Source organism: Pipistrellus hanaki (genome assembly GCF_964339955.1).
Source record: "Pipistrellus hanaki genome assembly, chromosome: 2".
NCBI lineage: Eukaryota > Metazoa > Chordata > Mammalia > Chiroptera > Vespertilionidae > Pipistrellus > Pipistrellus hanaki.
The window spans coordinates 136,868,893-136,888,416 of record NC_140504.1 but is presented as its reverse complement, the minus strand read 5'-3'; the positions used below and the strand labels follow the sequence as shown (position 1 = coordinate 136,888,416).

Sequence of the window (19,524 nt, the reverse complement as noted above, 5' to 3'; positions counted from 1 at the left end):
GTGCCCTGGTATTTTCAGAGTTAGAGAGTATGTCCCACAGAAGGACAGAAAGCTCCTTGTTTCAGGAGGTTTTGTTCTCACAGCTGTCAAAGGACACTGCAGGTACCTGCCACCCATTGTGAACCTATCCCTGCCACTTACATTCTATGGCCTTCTCCCCATCTGTGAGCGCTTTGTCTGCCTGCAGGATGGAATTCTCTGTTGCTGCCAGTGACTGCAAGAACCTATAGAGAACTTCATTTGCCTGAAGAAAGAAGAAGGAACAAACCTTGATTTTCACTGGGAAAAATAGTGCTGCAAAAGGAACTATGTCCATGTAATTTTTCCTTCAAGGTTAAAATTGCATCATGATTCCACATAGTTTCCAAGCTCCTTAGAGCAACAGGGGCTCTTTCTACTCCCTGCAGTCTCTCTCCCAGTGTTACTTTCTATTCTTTGCTCTGAGTTCCAGACAGTGAGAACTATGTTCAGTTCCACAAACCCACTATCTCTGCTTTTGTCTATTTGCTTACCAGGGAGCAATGTTGTCTCCAATTAGTACTCCTGTTCTCCGCTGCCACTTGTTGACTTTAACTCTAGACAAGTCGTTTTAAACCATCTCTGCCTCTCAGTTCACTTGTGTAACATATTGAAAAAATTATAGATGCTCCCTAATGCTATATAAAGGATAAAATTAAAATTCTAGGGAAAGAGCTCAATACTGTGTCTTAACAGTAAAAGTTCAATTAATATTAATTGCATTGTTGTTTAATGTTATTACTTGTACCATCACCATATAGCCAATTATCTCAGATAATCTCTACAGTATGATAACCATGTGTGCAACTGTCTATATGTTTGACTTCCTTTTCTCTTTTGATCAGCCTTAAGTACAAAGGCTCTGACTTTAACTTCTAAATTATCTGCCTTTGACACACTGGATATAATATTGTTGGATAGAAATGATTATTTCTCTTGTGTCACTTGTGGATTTCAGAAATCTATTTTCATTTTTGAGAATGGGCATTTTGATTCTCTATAGAAAGGAAGATGAAATAATAGGCCTTCAATGCTAAAAGAGTCATGATATCTCCATTCTCCCATGTTACCCACACTGATGCTGTGCTCTCCGACTTGCAAGAGACTCTCTTGACTTTAATCTGTAGGATCCCTATGCTCCCCTTATTCCTCACCTTCACTCCTTTCTTGGGCACTTGCCAGTAGTCCTGTTCAATCTTTCCCTTTGTTTCCATGTAGAGCTTGTGACCTCCAGGAACAGAGAACATTCCTGCTGAAATAGCTTCCATTAGGGACTTGGAAAGCTGCTTAAGTTTATCCTGACAGTATTTAACAGATGCATCTTCATTCTGCAGCAAGAACTCATCCTGCTTATGCTTTATGATTTCCTGCAAGGGAAGTATAGAGGATTGTCACCAGGAGAAAGTAACAGAGGAGAAAAAATTCCAAAGAATCTGGTGGAAGGAAGGCTAGCTGTAGTCCTCATAAGAAAGGCATTCTGCTGGAGGACATGGAATAAAACAGGAATTACAAGGCTTCCTTTACCCACAAGCAAGGTAATTCCATGTGAGCCGGGGAAAAGTTTCCAACCTTCCTAGGCCTCAGGTTCCTCATAAAAAAATGTTGGTGTTGAATTCCCTTATCTCTATGGCTTGTGCAGCTGTAACTTTTGGTAATTCCATCTTCAATGATGCAATGATACAACAAGGAGTCAAAGGAGTTGAAAATAGCCTTGTATGGAGGGTCTGTTTAGACACATTTGGTTCCTGAGAGTAGGAGAGTCCCTCACGAATGTGACTAGCTGAGGAATGACTTTTGGGTGTTAAGGGGAGACTTGAATTCAACATAAGTATTCAGTTCAGAAGGATATCTATATTGATTATGCATCAGGGACCAGAAAAATTTTTACATAAAGTGCCTGAGGTTTGGTGGGGAGAGGAAGAAGAAAGTGCAGTCTTTTGAAACTCTATCCTTCATAAGAATCCAGACTACTGGATCCATTAGTGCGGGAGGTCTGAGGTCAGAAAAGTTCTTATAGGCTTAATTTACAATGGAAAGGTCACAAAGGGTAAATAAATATTAAGACAAAGTACCACAAGATCCTTCAGGAACACCTGGTTTTCATCCTTGAAGGAGTTCTCCATGAAGATTGCAATGGCTTCTCTCTCACAGGCTGCATGCAGGTCCAGCAGCTCCTGCAGGGTGCCTGTGGGGAAGCTCACTCTCTGGGCCATCTGCTCGCTGTAGTAGTCGGCTGCCTTCTGAACGGCCCTGGAGTTCTCAATTTCGGCGAGAGTTGTCATTGCATTCTCCAAACAAGGCACTGCTCCACTATTGATGGCATCCACATAAGTCTTAACCAGAGTTCTTAGACCTAATAAGCCAGGAAATTTAAGGGATAAATATCAATTTATCACTCAACAGGATCAATTTATGTGAAACTACATTTCTAAATCTCTCTTTCTGTCCCTTTCTTTCTCACACAAACACACATATATCCACACACACACACACACATACACACACACACACACACACACACATGCATATACACCCAAACACACCACTTCCTTCTACTATTATTGGAGTACACAGTTAGATATTAACAAGAGACCAGGGAACTAATGGAATCACAACCTTATAATGGATGATTAAGTAGGAAAAATAGCCTTATAGTCACTCTGGATAGTCTACCCAACTAACCAAAATGGGAGAAAAATGGCACAGATGTAAAATTTCTGTACTAAGTACCTGTGAGGTAGGAGCCAAATAACCAAGCAGAACTAAGAAGCAAGTGCAAAAAGAGCCAAAAGGCAGACCATAAATGGGGGAGGGCACAAACCTGGGGAAAGATTGCCTAGGGGAAGGGCACAAGCCCTGAAGTTGACATGAAACAGAATGGGTAGTTTGAAAGAAAGGCTGCTCTTTCCAAAACCCAAATATATATGGGAAAGCTTAACAAATACTTCAGGGCAGTAGCTGCCCTCTAGCCTGCCAGCTCTCTGTCTTCCTGAGAGCTTACTTTGCTTTTCACTTTAATAAGCCTTGCTATTATCGCGTAAAACTTCTCTTACATTAGGGTCCCTGAAATTCTTTTCACACAACACCACAGAAGAACATATTCCTACAGTAACACTTTTGTCCCATTGACTCTTAATTTTTGTTTTTTTAGACCATAAGGTTAAAATAATTCAATACATTCCTTTATCTAACATACTAAAGGGTATCTGGAAAACAATTTCCCATTGAAAATCTTAGAAGCAAATTGTAGACAGACAAGGCAGGGTAAATGTGATCCTATTTTTTTCTGAATTCTGAAGATTCCAATAAATTTTTAGAGCTTTATGGGCTAATGCACATTATTAAATTGCTGTAAATGCCAAAAATACCTTCTGTATTCTTCTTGCAACTCTCATCTAAAAAAGAGGGAATATTCAAATTGACCATCATGCAGTAACTGTCAAGATGGCTCCACCCACAGTGGAGGTAAGGATTTAGTAACACAAGATGGCTGCTCCCACAGTAGAGGCTGAGTTCCTGTAACAATCCTTAAAAAGCAGTCAGCAGGGACCTGAGGCTACATGGGTTTGGGCTGGAGCAGGGGACCTGAGGCTGCACCCTCTGCCTGGTGGGGCTTGACAGTGGACCTCAGACCATGCCCCCAGCCCCTGCACCAGGCTGGTGGACCTCAAGCTGTTCCCCACAACCTGGTGCCAAGATGGAGGACCTAAGGCTGTGCCCCTGGCCCAACAGGGCATAATGGAGATCTCAAGGCATGTCCCTGTCCCAGCCCAGGCCAGGGGACCTCAGGTCATGCACCCTGCCCCAGGCTGGGGGACCTGAGGCTGAGCCCCCTAACCGGCAGGCTTGATGGGGGCCCTAAGGCTGTGCCCTCCCCGCCCCCTGCCTGGCAGGGCTTGATGGGTCTGGATCTTGCCCAATGGGGGTGGGACCACCCAGGTCTGAGGCACACATGGATAGGCAGGGACGTGACTCTGGGTCCCGCAGCACACACCAGACTCTAACAAGAGAAAGATTTTCATATACATTTTACTTATTTTCTTTCATCTCTGAAATGTCTATTATAAAGGGCAAATAGCAATATTAAAAGGTTTCCTCTAATCCCCTTTTATTGTGCACAAATTTTGTGCACCAGGCCACTAGTACATTATAAAGAACTTCAACTGAGGAAACAGCATATTCTGTTTTTTTTTATTCCCAGTTAGTGATTCATTAAGATTAGAAGATTTTTATATATACGGATACTGCAGATTTTGCTGATAAAGGTTGCAATTTTGGAGACAAATTTATAAACACCCAAAAGTATGATAAGTATACAATTGTCATCATGGAGTATGAACATCTATGACTCATAATTCCATAGAGAATAAAAAGGAAATCCTAGAGAACACATCCTATAATATATTCAAAAAATATTAGGCCCCACAAAATGTGAAATGGAGACTCACGTTTCCCATTGATCATGATTCCCTCCCTGAGTGTCTTGGTCCTCGCTTGGGTGAAGATGTAAGAACAGAAGTTCTTTGTTTCTTCCTTGAAGCTAGGATCCAGTTGGTGGTCTGCAACCTTCTCAATATTGGCTAGAAGTTTTTTGTCATTTGTTGGCCGGTCAAAGACAAAACACTTCCGTCTTGGAAAGAAATTCCGGATGCATTCTCTGGGGAGATTAGATATTTGAGCTTTGTGATTCATACCTGAAAGATTAAAACAAACAAAAATGGGTATTACAGTAGAAGCAGACATAGGACAAGGGATCTAAATATTTCCATGACAGGGATTTTTGAATCTTCGTGGCATTCTCTCTGTATAACTTGTTTATAACTCCTTTAACATGGACATCCATATGCTTCTTCAACATCAAATTTACCATTACACAACTCTGGGGAAAATCTTTTGAAGCCATCGATATGATTAAAAAACAACAACAATGACCTGTTGCTGCTATCAGACCTAAAAATGGTAGAGTATTATGTATATTATCTATATCGCTTACAGAATGAAGAACAGAAACATGGGTCAAGCACAAGTTTTTGGTCTATTTGATTCCATGGGGAAACAAAGCTATGGATGAAAATGAAGAGCCCAAACAATACTTAATGGCAGTGTTAGAAATAACATCAGATTTAAAATATATTTTATTGATTTTGTACAGAGAGTAAGGGAGAGAGATAGAGAGTTAGAAACATCGATGAGAGAGAGTCATCCATCAGCTGCCTCTTGCACACCCCATACTGGGGATAGGCTCGCAACAAAGGTACATGCCCTTGACCGGAATTGAACCCGGGACCTTTCAGTCCCCAAGCCGACGCTCTATCCATTGAGCCAAACCAGTTTCGGCAATAACATCAGATTTAGCAGTGTTAGAAATAACATGAGATTTATTTAAGGAAAACTGGTTAGATGCTAAAAATGAAGTGTACAGCATTAACTTTTTAAAAAATAAAAACCTCTGAAGAGTGAAGAGTAAATGTAGCTAAAACGTAATTTTAAGTTATCACCAATAGTCTCTAACTTCTTTAAGGTAAAGAACTATATTTCATCTTATAACTTTGCTATGTAGCCTATTTCTCATTGTTTTGAGAAACCATAAATAGAAACATAAAATCAAGAATGTATAAATCAGAAGTGATATTTCTTTCAAGGCTTCATCAGATACCTACATGTCAAGGTAAATAGAACCCATTCATATATTTTTATTATTTTAAAATTATAGCATGGGTAAATATGTGGAAATGGAAAAAAAACTATGACATAGAAAAAAATGATTTAATTATATTAAATGATTTTAATTATATTAAAATTTCTATAATGCCCAAAAGTATCTATGGATTCAACACAATCCTTTCAAAATACCAATGATGTTTTTCATATCACTAAAATAAATAATCCAAAAATGTATATGAAGTCATAAAAGACCCTTAATAGCCCCCAAAATACTAAGAAAGAAGGACACAATGTTGGAGGTATCATGCCACCTGATATCAAACTATAATACAAGGCTATAGTTATCAGAATGGCATAGTGCTGGAATAAAAACAGACATATAGCTCAGTGGAAAACAGCAGAGTCCAGAAATAAACCCACACAAATATGATCAATTAAGAGATGACAGCCAAAACCGGTTTGGCTCAGTGGATAGAGCATCAGCCTGTGGACTCGAGGGTCCCAGGTTCGACTCCAGTCAAGGGCATGTACCTTGGTTGTGGGCACATCCCCAGTAGGGGAGGCAGCAGAACGATGTTTCTTTGACATCAATGTTTCTAACTCTCTATCCCTCTCCTTTCCAATCTGTAAAAAAATCAATAAAATATATATATATATATATATATATATATATATATATATATATATATATATATTTTTAAATAGGTGGCAAAGGAGGCAAAACAACATGCAGTGGGGTAAAGACAGTCTATTCAATACATGGTGTGGGAAAAATTAAACAAACACACACACAAAAATGAAACTACATGACCTTCTTAAACTATGTACAAGAATAAGCTCAAAATGGATTATAAGCTTAAATGTAAGTCTCAAAATTATAAAACTACTATAAGAAAAGAAAGGAAATAAAATCTCAGATATTTTTCTAAGCAATGTATTTCTTTTCATATCTTTCCTCTGGTAAGGGTAACAAAATAAATAAACAAAAGGGACTACAGCAAGCTAAATAGTTTTTGCCCAGCAAAGGAAGGCATAAACAAACAAACAACCACCTGAATGGGAGAATATATTCTCCAATGATACATTTGAGAAGGTGTTAATAGCCAAAATTTATAAAGTACTTATACTATTCACCATAGGAACAAACAATCTGATTTAAAAATGAGCAGAGGACCTGAATAAAAGCTTCTCCAAAGAGTACATACCATAGCCAATATAGGTATAAAAGATGTTCAACATTGCTAATCAACAGGGAAGTGCAAGTTAAAACCAGAAGGAGATATCACCTCATGCCAGTCTGAATGGCTCTCGTCAATAAATCAACATAGTATATGTGTTGGCACTGTTGGTGGGTATACATATTTGTACAGTTACTTTGGAAAAGAGAATGGAGCTTCTCAAAAGAATTAAAAACAGAACTATGTTATGGCCCAGTGACTTTACTCCTGGTTATGTATCTGAAGAAATCCAAAACACTAATTATATTCATTTCAGCATTATTTACAATAGCCAAGATATGGAAGTAACCTAAGTGCCCAAGAGTAGACAAGTAGATAAAGAATAGGTAGTGATAAAGTACACACAATGGAATACCGGTACTACTCAATCATAAAAAAAGAATAAAATTATATGCTCAGTGAAATAAGTTAGAGAAAGACAAATATCATATGATTTCACTTATATGTGGATTCTAAAGAACAAAATGAACAAAATTGAAATAGATTAATAGATACAGAGGAAAAAAACTGATGCCTGCATGAAGAGAGGAGCACAGGATGAGGAGATTGGGGATTGGGAGTTGGGGGCGACCAGGCTGGCAGGGGAGTAGTTATGAGGTGACGAGGCTGACAGGCAGAAGCAGTTAGGCACAATCAGGCAGGCAGGCAGACAAGTGATTGGGAGTCAGCAGTCCCAGTTTGTGATAGGGATGTCCAACTGCCGATTTAGGCCCAATGCATAAATTGGTCCCAGATTGAAGAGGGTGCACACTGGGCTGAGAGACAACCCCCTACCCCCACCACAGTGCATGAATTCTGTGCACCGAGCCTCTAGTACTTACTAAAATTGTAATAACTATTCATGGTGCCAGGTGGGTACTTGAAATATAGTGGGGATCTAGTCGTAAACTATGTGTTATCTAACCATTATGCTATGTATATTTGAAAATAACACAAAATGATATTGAGTTTAAACTACAATTGAAAAAAAATAATTTTTAAAATAAGAAAATCTATGATATATAAATTAAAATTATATTCTGATAATTATCAAATAATACATAAAAGAATAGATTGAAAAGTCAAAATATATTTATTCAGGTTTATTAGAATATAAAATCATTTTTATAGATTATATATGTATAAAGACATTAAAGAGTTATATGCACATTTTAGATGAATTCTATCTAATTCATGAAAGATATTTTTAATTAGATAGGCTTTTCATTGTAATTTTATGCCTACCAAGTATCTGATCAGCTATTTTCCTAAACACGGAAAAGCAGAAACTAAAGTAATAAATATAAGTGTCTGGTTTTTAGAAGGCTTTACCACCACTGTATTCAAAGATACAATTGAATTCTAAATTACAACGTGTAAAGAACAAATTGGTTATGAATAGTTTTACTCTACTTTAGGCTCCACTTTTCTTATGTGAACTTAAACTCCAGCCCATAGAGCTTTTCTACTCATTCCCAACCACCAATTCTGCAGACTTCTAGTCTCAAGTACAAATGCAACTCAGACATGATGTTTAGTACCTCCCATCCACTGCCCATCCATGCTTTGTTACCTGGAATCAGCTTCAAGGAATTCTCCAGGTATTCATCTTCTGTGATAGGGAGACCATTTAACTCCAACTCCAGGGAGAAATCTCGTACGGCCCAGATAAAGTCTGGGAAAAAACTCACAAACTCTGCTGAATCTTCTATTCCATCTGGTGTAAGGGAGGACTTTGCCCTTATGAGTTCTGTCAGCTCAGTCACATAACTAGGATCTTGCTAAGGAAAATAAACTTTCTACCACAATTCCCACATTTCTCTCATTAAAAGATAGAAATAAACACTCTCTTTCACTCTGGTTGCCTTTGGTCTACCAAAGGCAACTAAGTGAGAGGAAAAGAGAAATTGATGAGATCTCCATTCCCAAGCCTCCATGACACATGGAGGTTGGGTTCCTGGAAGGATACTGCAGCTGCTCCAGGGCCTGGTGGTTGATGGTACTTAGGCTGTTGTAGACAAACATGCTGCTCAGAAGCACGGCCAGGGCAAAGATCCACAAGTCATCCTTAGGGTCACCCTGGAAGTACATTAGGGCAAGACATTTAGGGGTTTACCCTATGAAATTCATTCAGATACTGAGTCTAACAGTCCTTCACTTTATTTCAGGTAATGTACTCACCATGCAAACAAATTTTGAAGATGGAAACAAATATACATATGAGCTTTAGCAATTACAAAGACATTTCTTGTGATTTTGCTTCTTTCACATTGAAAGGATTTTGTCATCACAGGGTTTTCTTTTTAATGGATTGATGAAATAAATGACATATAAAGTACCTTAGTGCAGCACCTGGTGTGCTATTATGTTAAATGAACGGTGTTAGCACATATTTATTCTACATATATTTGGTGGTCATGGACTATATAAAATATTCCATAGTTAATATAAATGAGGATGTATTTAAGAAATATTTATGGGAAGCTACTGAATATTTACACTGTTGTTAAAATTAAAAGCAGTTTAAAATGACAAATATTAATTTCATAACAACTATTTCAAAGCATAACTAACATCTAAAGCAATGAATATAACAAGGATAATATCTATACAATGCTTATATTAATATTGAAAACTTTAGCTTTAGTAGTAAATGAAGGATGGGTGGGAAGACATCAACAAAAAAACTTGTATGCAGACAACTCTTGAGAATCCAAAATGGCAACATAGGTAAACACCTAACTGCAGCCTCACACAACAATTTCAATAAAATACAACTAAAATACAAAATGAACATTACCCAGAACTATAGGAAAGTTGACTGACTAGAAATTCTACAACGAGAAGGAAAGAGAAAACCAGAAGGAAAATCAGAGGAGCTGTAAAAGCCTAAGGTTCAGAGTCACTTTGCATGTGCTGAGAAGATGGAGCCAGAGAGGAGGGGAAGGCTGAGTGCCTGGCTGGCATTCCCTAGCAGGAAGAAGATAAAAGCTTCAGACTACGCTGAACCACAGATCCAACAGCACTGAACCCCAGTTCTAGGCCAGACCCTGGGGATCTAGGCTAACACAGAGGGAGTCTGGGCTGTAAGGCAGAATCGCAGAAGATCAGCAAAAGGCAGTCCTGGAGGCGCGCACATTACGCGCAGAAGATGGACTATTGACTCTGCTGTTAGATTGCCCTAGCAGGAAGTAGACAAAAGCTGTGGACTGCGCTGGGCCCCAGTTCTGACTGCACTGAACCAGAATTCTAGGCCAGACCCTGGGGACCCAGGCTCATAGAGAAGGAGCCTGGGCTGTAAGGCGGAAACCCAAGGGAGCGGCGAAAGGAAGTTCCAGAGGTGTGCACATTGACCACAGAGAATGGACAGTTGACTGTGCTGCTGGATTTCCCTACCAGGAAGGAGACAAAAGCTCCAGACTGCTCTGAACCCCACTTCCAACTGAACTGAACCTCAGTTCCAGGCTCACTGGGGGAGAGCCTACACTGCTTGGTAGCAGGCAAAACTCGAGGGCACCTTTCTCCCAGAGGTGCTTGCAGCGAGTACCAAAGCAGCGAGTACTGAAGGATACATAGGAACACTGAGACTCAGGAGCCTCATAGGGTGGGGCTTACTGAAGCAAAGACTGTAGGATCCACCCTGAAACTCCTCCCCATCCAAGCTGAACACAGAATTTTAAGGCTACCAACTCGGGAAGCTGCGAAAATGCCGAGACAAGGAAACAGATCACAAACGAAAGAAATGGAGGACAAAAAGAGACTGGATATAGAGTTCAAAACCACGCTTATAAGGTTTTCCAAGAATTTCCTAGAAAAGGCCGAAAAAGTAAACAAGACCTTTGAGGATATGAAAAGGTTAAGAAATAATAAGGAATTAACAAGATATAAAGAATACATTGTCTGAAATAAAAAATATTAATATTATACAGAGTCCTAAAAACAGAATGGAAGATCACAAGAATCAAGTCAAAGATTTGGAAAATAAAGAGCCAGAAGACACTCCTCTGCAGAAGCAAGAAGACAAGATAATCCAGAAAGTTGAAGATAATGTAAGAAACCTCTGGGACAACTTCAAGCGAACCAACATCAGAATTATGGGGGCCCCAGAAGAAGAGAGAAAGCAAGATACCGAAAACACACTGAAAGAAAGAGTGACAGAAAACTTCCCCCACCTGGGGAAAGAAATAGACTTAAAAGTCCAGGAAGCTCACAGAACCCCAAACAAAAGGAATCCAAAGAGGACCACACCAAGACACATCATAATTAAAATCCCAAGAGCAAAAGACAAAGAGAAAATATTAAAAGCAGCAAGAGAAAAGCAGGTAGTTACCTATAAAGGAGCACCCATACAATTCTCAGCTGATTTCTCAACAGAAACCATGCAGACCAGATGGGAATGGCAAGAAACATTTAAGGTGATAAATAGCAAGAACCTACAGCCAAAAATATTTTACTCAGCAAAGCTATCACTCAGAATCGAAGGCCAGATAAAAAGCTTCACAAATAAAAAAAAGCTAAAGGAGTTCATCACCGCCAAACCAGAATTATATGAATTGCTGAAAGGGGATCTTTAGGAAGAGAAAGAAAGTAAAGATAAAAATTATGAACAACAAATACATAACTATCAACAAGTGAATCTAAAAACCAAGGGAATTTTAAAAATCTGATGAACAATATTAACTGGTGAATATAATAGAATCAGTGTTATGTAAGGGGAGTGAACTGACAATTCTTGGGGAAAAGGGATGTGGGGGAACGGGGGGGTGTGAAGAGACTGAACATAAACTGTGCACCTATGGATGAGGACAATGGGGGGTGGGGAAAGGGCAGAGCGTGGGGTGTGAACCTGGTGGAGGAGAGCAATGGAGGGGGGGAAAATGAGGAACATTTGTAATAATATGAACAATAAAGATTTATTTAAAAAAAAACAACTTGTATGCATATACACATGAAATATGAACACTGACAATAGCATGCAAAAGTCATGGAGAGGGGGTAGATGAGAGAGGGGGCTAATGGGAGGGCAAGGAGAAAAAATATGTAATACTTTCAATAATAAATATACATTTTTAAGAAGTTTTAAATTAAAATTTACAAGTCTAGCATGGAAGACCAGAGCTCTGAAAATTGGAAAATTTTGCATAACATGAAGTCTTCCTCAGCACCTTGATTGAAAATTAAAGGCTTACCACAGTGTGAATTTGATTAAATGAAGGTAACCTGCATGTGGGAAGATCCAGGAAGCAAAAACAGACATGGCAGTATACAGAAGTCTTTTCAATAAAAATAGAGTTATTTGATCTGACTGGAACAGAGTGTAGGTCAAGAAGTTAAAGCTGGATAGTGAGCCTTGTGCAACCAGATGAAAGACCTTAAAGGAGAGGTAAATTTGTGTGTATAAAATACAACAGGTCTAATAATGGTACAATACAGAATTTTTGTTTTATTATAAACACTGTCTAAAGTTGTTCCCCAGAGCAAAAGTGGAAAATACCCAGAAAACTTCAGATTTACATTCCAAAGCCCAATTTAAATAAAATGATTATAATAAGAAGTGGCACTTTTGACACACAATAGGTTATTTAGTCAGCAAAATTGTTTGATATTAGAGGCTTGGTGCACAAAATTCATGAAGGGTGCTGGGGGGTTTCCCTCAGCTCAGCCTGCATCCTCTCAAATTTGGGACACCTCCAGAGATGTCTGAATGCCCCTTTAGGCCTGATCCCACCAGGATTGGGACCACCAGGATTGGGCCTAAACAGACAGTCCGACATCCCTCTCACAGTCCAGGACTGCTGGCTCCCAACTGCTCACCTGCCTATTCTCCTGATTGCCCGTAACTGCTTCTGCCTGCCAGCCTGACCACACCTTAACCACTCCCCTGCCAGCCTGTTTGATGCCTAACTTTTCCCCTGCCAGCCCATTTGCCTCTAACTGCCCTCCGCTGCAGACCTGGACACCCCTAACTGCCCTTCCCTACAGGCCTGGTTCCCCCAACTGCTCTCCCCTGCTGGCCATCTTGTGGTTGCTGTCTTGTGTCCAAATGAGAGCAGGATCTTTGACTACATGGGGGCAGCCATATTGTTTGTTGGAGTGAGGGTCAATTTGCATATTACTCTTTTATTAGATAGGATAGAGGCCTTGTACATAGGTGGGGACCAGCTGGTTTGCCCTGAAGGGTGTCCCAGATCAGGGTGGATGTTTCCTTGGGGCATGGGGAGGCCTGAGCAAGAGGCTGTGGTGGTTTCCAGGCAAGTCATGCCCTCCAGCAACCCAAATGAAGGCCCTGTTATCTGGGATTTATTTATCTTCTACAATTGAAACTTTATAGCCTGGAGGGGAGCCAAGCCTTCCATTCATTCTTTGGTTGCAGCCATTTATGTTGGGATTTATTTATCTTCTATTATATAATTGAAACTTTGTAGCCTGGAGTAGAGGCCTGGGCCAGCCAGAGTATGTGGAAAGCTTGTCTTCCTCCATCACCAGTGAAACCCAAGCCTCCCTCCTGCTCTCTCCATGGCCGCAGTCATTTTGGTTGAGTTAATTTGCATACTTGCTCCTGTTTGACTGATGGGTGTGAATGGTGGGTGTGGCTTGTGGGTATAACGGTGTGATTGTTAATTTGAATATTACTCTTTTTTAGATAGGATACTTCAAAGTAAAGAGCTCATATGCCAATTAGACTGGACAGTGAAATGACCTTTCAGAACAACCTTCCAAAATGACCTAAGTGTGGGGGGCAGGGCCAGTGAGCCTGCGCCTCTAGGCCAGCCATGGTGGTCTTGGCAGCCCCCTTTCCATTCCACAGAGGTGGTGGGAAGGTGGTGGTGTGGGCCAGTCTAGACCTGGTGCCACGCCTTCCGCAAAGTGTGGCTGCAGAGGAGCGGGCCTAAGATGCAGCTAGATATCCTCCAAAGGCTAGCAAGCTGCCAGAGGAATGTCTGACTGCAAGATTAGGCCCCATCCCTCAGGGACCTAAGCTGGCAGGTGGACATCTCTCCCTGAGGGTTCCCGCACTGGGAGAGGGTGCAAGCAGGGCTGAGGGACCACTCCAGTGCATGAAATTTTATGAACCAGGAATCTAGTATAGAAATACACAGCTTTAACCAATTTGGCTCAGTGGATAGAATGTTGGCCTGCAAACTCAAGGGTCCCAGGTTCGATTCTGGTCAAGGGCATGTACCTTGGTTGCAGGCACATACCCAGTAGGAAGTGTGCAGGAAGCAGTTGATCAATATTTCTCTCTCATAAATGTTTCTAACTCTCTATTCCTCTTCCTTCCTCTCTGTAAAAAATTGATAAAATATATTTTGAAAATAAAATAAATAAATAAAAACAAAATTTTAAATCTTTTGGTAGACATAGAAAGTTGGAGAAATTTAGGTACTATTTCCAAATAAGTCTCAAACAAAAGCAGAAAAGGAGAAATCATTGATTTTACCCTTTAATAGAAAACTAAAATATCAAAGACCCACCTTAAAATGTTGTAGGATAACAACATGCTTTTATAGAGCTATTTCAGTAAGAAGTATCTCAAAGGCTTCCAGAATGCTTGGTCAGTACTTGGTGAACTTTACCATAGGACCAAGACTCTTTGAGGGCAGGGCTTTTATATGGGTCACTAGTATCTACAGTACCAAATTAGAGACCCAGGAATATGGTGCTCAGCAATTGTTTACTAAATTGAGTCAAATTATTCATGAGTGCCTAGAAATAAAAGAAAATTTAATCAATGTACCATGACACCTTAACTAGAAATAAGAGTCAATCAACTGAGAATTTGCCTGATATATAGTTGATTTCTAGATTTCACAAATAGATCAAGCAGTTAAATTAAAGAGTTTGTTATGAGACTATCCAGAATGAAACCATTTTGTCTTTGACTCTCTGCCTTACCTTTTCCACATCGCCCAGGCCCTCTGTGTCTAGAAGGACCAGAGTGCAATCAGGCTTATAGGGGTGAGGCACACACCACATCCAGATGCCCTTGGTTTCAGACTGCACCGTAGAGCCCAGAGGGAAGCCTGTAAATGAAAAGGAGACCGAACCCACAGTGACAATAGACAAACAAGGCAGCCAAGGGACTACAAAATTAGACTTTTTGGAATGGAAATACTCCAAAATATAAGATGGTGCTTTCTCTATTTTGTAAGAATGCTTTACTTTGTGTGTCATCTATCCAAAGGAAGAGATGAATGTTAACTGTGAAAATGATACCCAGCAAGAGCTCAAAATGGAGGTGAAGTGCATCCATGAATCAGACATAATAAATGTCACTGAATACCATATAAGAGCATTTAAAAGAATGGCCCAATAATGGCCAAATAGAAGTGGGTAGAAGAGAGACGTCTAAAGAAAAAGAAATTCAGATAATATTTTTCCAATCAAAGTGATAAAAATGGCAAATAATATGGGAGAGGTTGTTAATAACAATGAGATGTGAACTCACAAAAATATTTAAACATGATGATAGATATGAAAATGTCTTTATACATTCATGGGAATATTCCATAGAGAGAGTAAAACATGTTATGAGCAAGAGCTGAGGCACAATTTCAAGACCCCAGTGTTGGCACAAGTAAAAGAAAGAGTCTATGCATTAATAGGAGAGATTTTCCTAACAGGAGTAAACCTGAATATGGTAATAGAATATATTAAAGTAATGATTTAGTGGTTAAGTATTAAACTTAGAAGTTTGTTTTGTTGAGACGAGTGTAGTTCTCACTTCATGTAATCAGAGAAGAAAACTAATAAACTGTGATACAGTTAGAGTAAAAACAATTGGCCTCAGCCTAAGATAATACTAATTAAGGTAATAACCTATTAGTAAGAATTAGAATTAGAAGGTTGGTTTACTGAAAGGAATTTCATTCTTTCTTCATGTGAATAGTGAAGAAAACTAAGAAATTGTGAAATAGCCAGAGACAAAGAATTGTCTTCTGCCTGAGACACCACTCACCGTGATTCTGTCCTGCAAGCTGGTTCATCAAGTAGGATTTTCCTGTACGATAAGGTCCTGCAATGGCCACGACCACCACTGGCTGAGAAATCTGGTCAAGAATCTCTAGAGCTTCCTGATTCACTGACAGATGCTCATTGTTGTTTTCCACCAGGCAGATGGGGGCCATCATGTTGGATTTAGATGCCATGGCAACCTGTCAACCTAGAATAACATCCCATTGAAAATAAGCTTTCAAGGTCATTCTCTGAAATAAGGTTGTGCAAAGCAGCCATCATCTAATGACAGTGTTCGTGTTCTACTTTGTTCCTGTTTTAGTAAGCATAGGCCAGCCCTGCAGTAAAAATTCATCTATTTTTGGTTCTATACTTAGAGTGAATCTATGTAAGGGCCAAAGCAGTAAAGCTTCAAAAGAGCTGCATGTGGCTCTGGAGCCTTAGGTTGCTGACACCTGGGCTAGGAGATTGGTGTCATCAAAACCACAGCATCCTGCACTTCTGTTTGAAGTCACAACTGACATTCTGCTTGAGGCAAAACAGGCCAGGTTGTGTAAACTACCTGAGAAATAGCTCAGGATGGCCAGGTCTTTGTCCTGAGGGGCCAATCTGGGAGTGACATACCAACAGTGGGAGGGGTGGGGAAAAAGAGGTATAAGAGGAGGGACTGCCCCTCTATCCAGACTCTCCCTGGGTGTTTGCTGGCTGCTGTGTCAGCCAAGGTTTGAGCCCGGATTCGAATCTGTAATAAACTCTTGCATGCTTAATCAAATTGGCTCCGGTGGTTCATCTCTTGGGGAATTTGCTCTGTAACAGACATCACAAATTCTGCATCCTCCATGTACTATTAAAAATATTCATGTGAAAATATCAAGTGGGTGTACATAATTCCTGGATATGTCTGACAAAGGACTTTGTTAGAGCAGAGAAAGTATACTTCCTATACTTCAGGAAGTGCTGAGCTGGTACCTCTTCATTTTCAGAACATACCAAGAATGAAGCTGAGCTGGGTGGTGTCCTAAGCAATTGTTAGCCTGAGCAGTGAATTACTCCTTTCCCAATTCTTAAGGATGTTACTGGAAGCTGGGGGTGAGGCCACAATCATAATGCAGCCCATCTGTGTCTGGCTCCTTCCTTCCTTCCTTCTTTCCTTCCTTCCTTCCTTCCTTCCTTCCTTCCTTCCTTCCTTCCTTCCTTCCTTCCTTCCTTTCTTCCTTCCTTCCTTCCTTTCTTTCTTCCTTCCTTCCTTTTTTTCTCTCTTTCATTATTTTTTTCTTCCTCTTTCTCTTTTTCCATTCAACAAATAAAGGCAAGTCAGAGTTCTCTGAGCCAAGTCTACTCTTGAGAAACAAATTAAATTTTAAAAATTTAAATTTAACATTTTGTGTAAGCAGTGAATCTAAGGTGGAATTAGAATAGGGCCATAAGTCCAAACTAGTGCACATTACAATGAGGAACACTGAGCTCATGCATGAAGAAGCTGTCTCCATGCCCCACCCCATCCCTTTAAGCAGCCAGGAGAACACCCAAATCTCTCATCTCGCCATGCACCCACCTTCTCTGCTCCACCATCTACTATCCCAGTTAGGAGAAGTCCTACTAAACTGTCACCTCACAACTACCACTGCCCCTGATGGGGAAGCTAAAGCCAGCAGCTGAGCCCTACAGTCCAGGCTACCAGGCTACTGGTGTCCCTACCTCTCCATTCCTCAGTCCATTCTGAATCCGAAAGTGAGAGGTTTAAGCTCAGGACCAAGTTGCTTGCAAAAGAAAGTTGAATTCCCACTTCTGTCCCACAGATCCTTGGTCAGAGTGTCCCAGAACAAGCTCTCAGGTCCTTCTCACTCCTCCTTGCTCCCTCTCCTCCTCCCACTTTTCTGTTGCTAGTTTACAGAATTTTAAAACAAACAAACAAACAAACAAAAAAGCTGAGAAACTGTTTTTTCATTCTTACAAAAACTCAGCAAAACAACTGAACCTAAAAACAATAACTGATGTAATTTTTTGGTAGGGTCTAAACATTTGAAAACTGCAGAATGAAAACCTGGCTTAGAATTAATAGGGTTTTTTTTCTTCATATAATTTATTGATTTTTTACAGAGAGGAAGAGAGAATGATAGAGATCTATAAACATTGATGAGAAACATAGATCAGCTGCCTCCTGCACACTCCCCCACCGGGGATATGCCGGCAAACAAGGTACATGCCCTTGACCGAAATTGAACCCAGGACCCCTCAGTCCACAGGCAGATAGATGCTTTACCCATTGAACCAAACTGATTTTGGCTTTTTTTTTTTTTAATAGGTATTTTTAATTAAGCTGCAGAGAATGAAATATTTCATCTAAATACCACTTTATAGAATGTTTGGAATACTAAATACAGTTAATGTAATAAAGAATGTTTTCATGTTTAAATTGTATGTTAATGATTATCTTCTCTGTTTTTTCAATGCGCCACAAAAACAAGGGAAATGTCTGAGATGGGGAAGGGAAGATGAAGGAAGTGACTGCAACCAGGGCTTCTTAGGAAAAAACAGGTTTGGTTCCTCAGTCATATAGAAAGAACTTCAGCCCCTTCCAGGAGGTGGTGTAGGGTGCACCCCTCCTTCTCCTGGGAAGAGCTCTTTGTGCAGCCTGGGAGGGTGCCCAAGAAGGAGCTGGGCATCCCAGAAACAAGCTGTGCCCTCTGCCCTGCAGCAGCCTTCCATCCAAACAGCTTATAGCCCTGGGGGCCACCCTTCCTCTGCCCCCACCATGAGCCAGCTGCCTCCAGAGCAGACAGTGGAGACTTTTGCCTCCAGAGCCAGGTGTGCTGCGCTGGAGCATGCATTGTTCTTGTTGATGTTATTTAATGAACATGTGCATGGAAATCCAAGTCTCTGAGCCAACTTACCTGTCTCCTAAGCTGCAGACAACGGATAAATTCTTGCCTCTTGCTGCTTTGCTCGTCCTGAGTCTGGCTCCGCAGGGTGCTCACAGTTTCTTTAGAAGCTGATAATGAAGCCAAATATGAGAGTGAAACTGTTTTCAGTGTGGTTGAGAAAAACCAAAATCGAAAGAACACATCCTTTTCTGGGAAATTAAGTGTTGGACCTTCACCTCTGCTCTCCCTCTTCTCCATCCCCCAAAGGCATGCAGGGTGGATGACATTTCTTCCACCCCAGCTTGGAAATCCCGGTCTGGCACCTCCCACTCAAGGGGCTTGTGTTTCCTGACTCCATAGGAACACAGAGCTGCAGGGCTGAATGTGAGCCAGTAACAGCAGACTAAAAGTCTGCAGTGTGTCTCTCAGAAGTACCTTGGAAAGCCAATGAGGTTTTTCTTATTGTTTTAGTAATTTTATGCTAAGACTGCCTTTTCATTTCTGCTTTTTTAAAAAAAAACAAAAAACCTATTATTAATTTATCCTTCTTCATTATCAATAACTGTGTGCATAAAACTCCTATTTTCCCTATCAAGAGATAGACCCTAGTATTTTGTAGCATATTCTCCCACTTATTGTTGTTTTTCTTTGTGGAGGCTCTGTGGGGGAGTGTAAGAGTCCTGAGTTTATATTACGAGTGTTTCTTTCAGTGAAATAATATAAAAATACAAACTAACTCAAATCTGAACATTCAAAATGAACAAAGAAGTCATAACCATCAACAAGTTTTTAAAAGTTGACAAGGA

At 40.2% G+C, this 19,524-nt stretch overlaps 1 protein-coding gene and 1 pseudogene across 3 annotated transcripts in view; both read right to left on the bottom strand.

Moving 5' to 3' along the window:
* The window catches only part of LOC311616669 (guanylate-binding protein 6-like), a 98,060-nt pseudogene extending 79,224 nt beyond the window's left edge, over positions 1 to 18,836 (bottom strand). Inside the window, exon 1 of the transcript XR_014797037.1 lies at positions 18,749 to 18,836. The product of XR_014797037.1 is annotated as a guanylate-binding protein 6-like (transcript). The remainder of the gene's footprint in view (positions 1 to 18,748) is intronic.
* LOC311616668 (guanylate-binding protein 6-like) overlaps positions 1 to 18,871 on the bottom strand; it is a 21,280-nt gene extending 2,409 nt beyond the window's left edge. For both annotated transcript variants that reach the window (XR_014793969.1, XM_084872337.1), the window contains exons 1-9: positions 18,749 to 18,871; positions 15,859 to 16,062; positions 14,796 to 14,923; positions 8,869 to 8,978; positions 8,473 to 8,669; positions 4,467 to 4,712; positions 2,091 to 2,371; positions 1,173 to 1,385; positions 142 to 244 (exon numbers count right to left, since the gene is read on the bottom strand). Coding sequence is in view for 1 of the 2 variants with exons in the window: in XM_084872337.1 (XP_084728463.1) it covers positions 142 to 244; positions 1,173 to 1,385; positions 2,091 to 2,371; positions 4,467 to 4,712; positions 8,473 to 8,669; positions 8,869 to 8,978; positions 14,796 to 14,923; positions 15,859 to 16,048 (1,468 nt within the window). In the remaining variant the exon portion in view is untranslated. The remainder of the gene's footprint in view (positions 1 to 141; positions 245 to 1,172; positions 1,386 to 2,090; positions 2,372 to 4,466; positions 4,713 to 8,472; positions 8,670 to 8,868; positions 8,979 to 14,795; positions 14,924 to 15,858; positions 16,063 to 18,748) is intronic.
* Between the last annotated feature and the right edge of the window lie 653 nt (positions 18,872 to 19,524).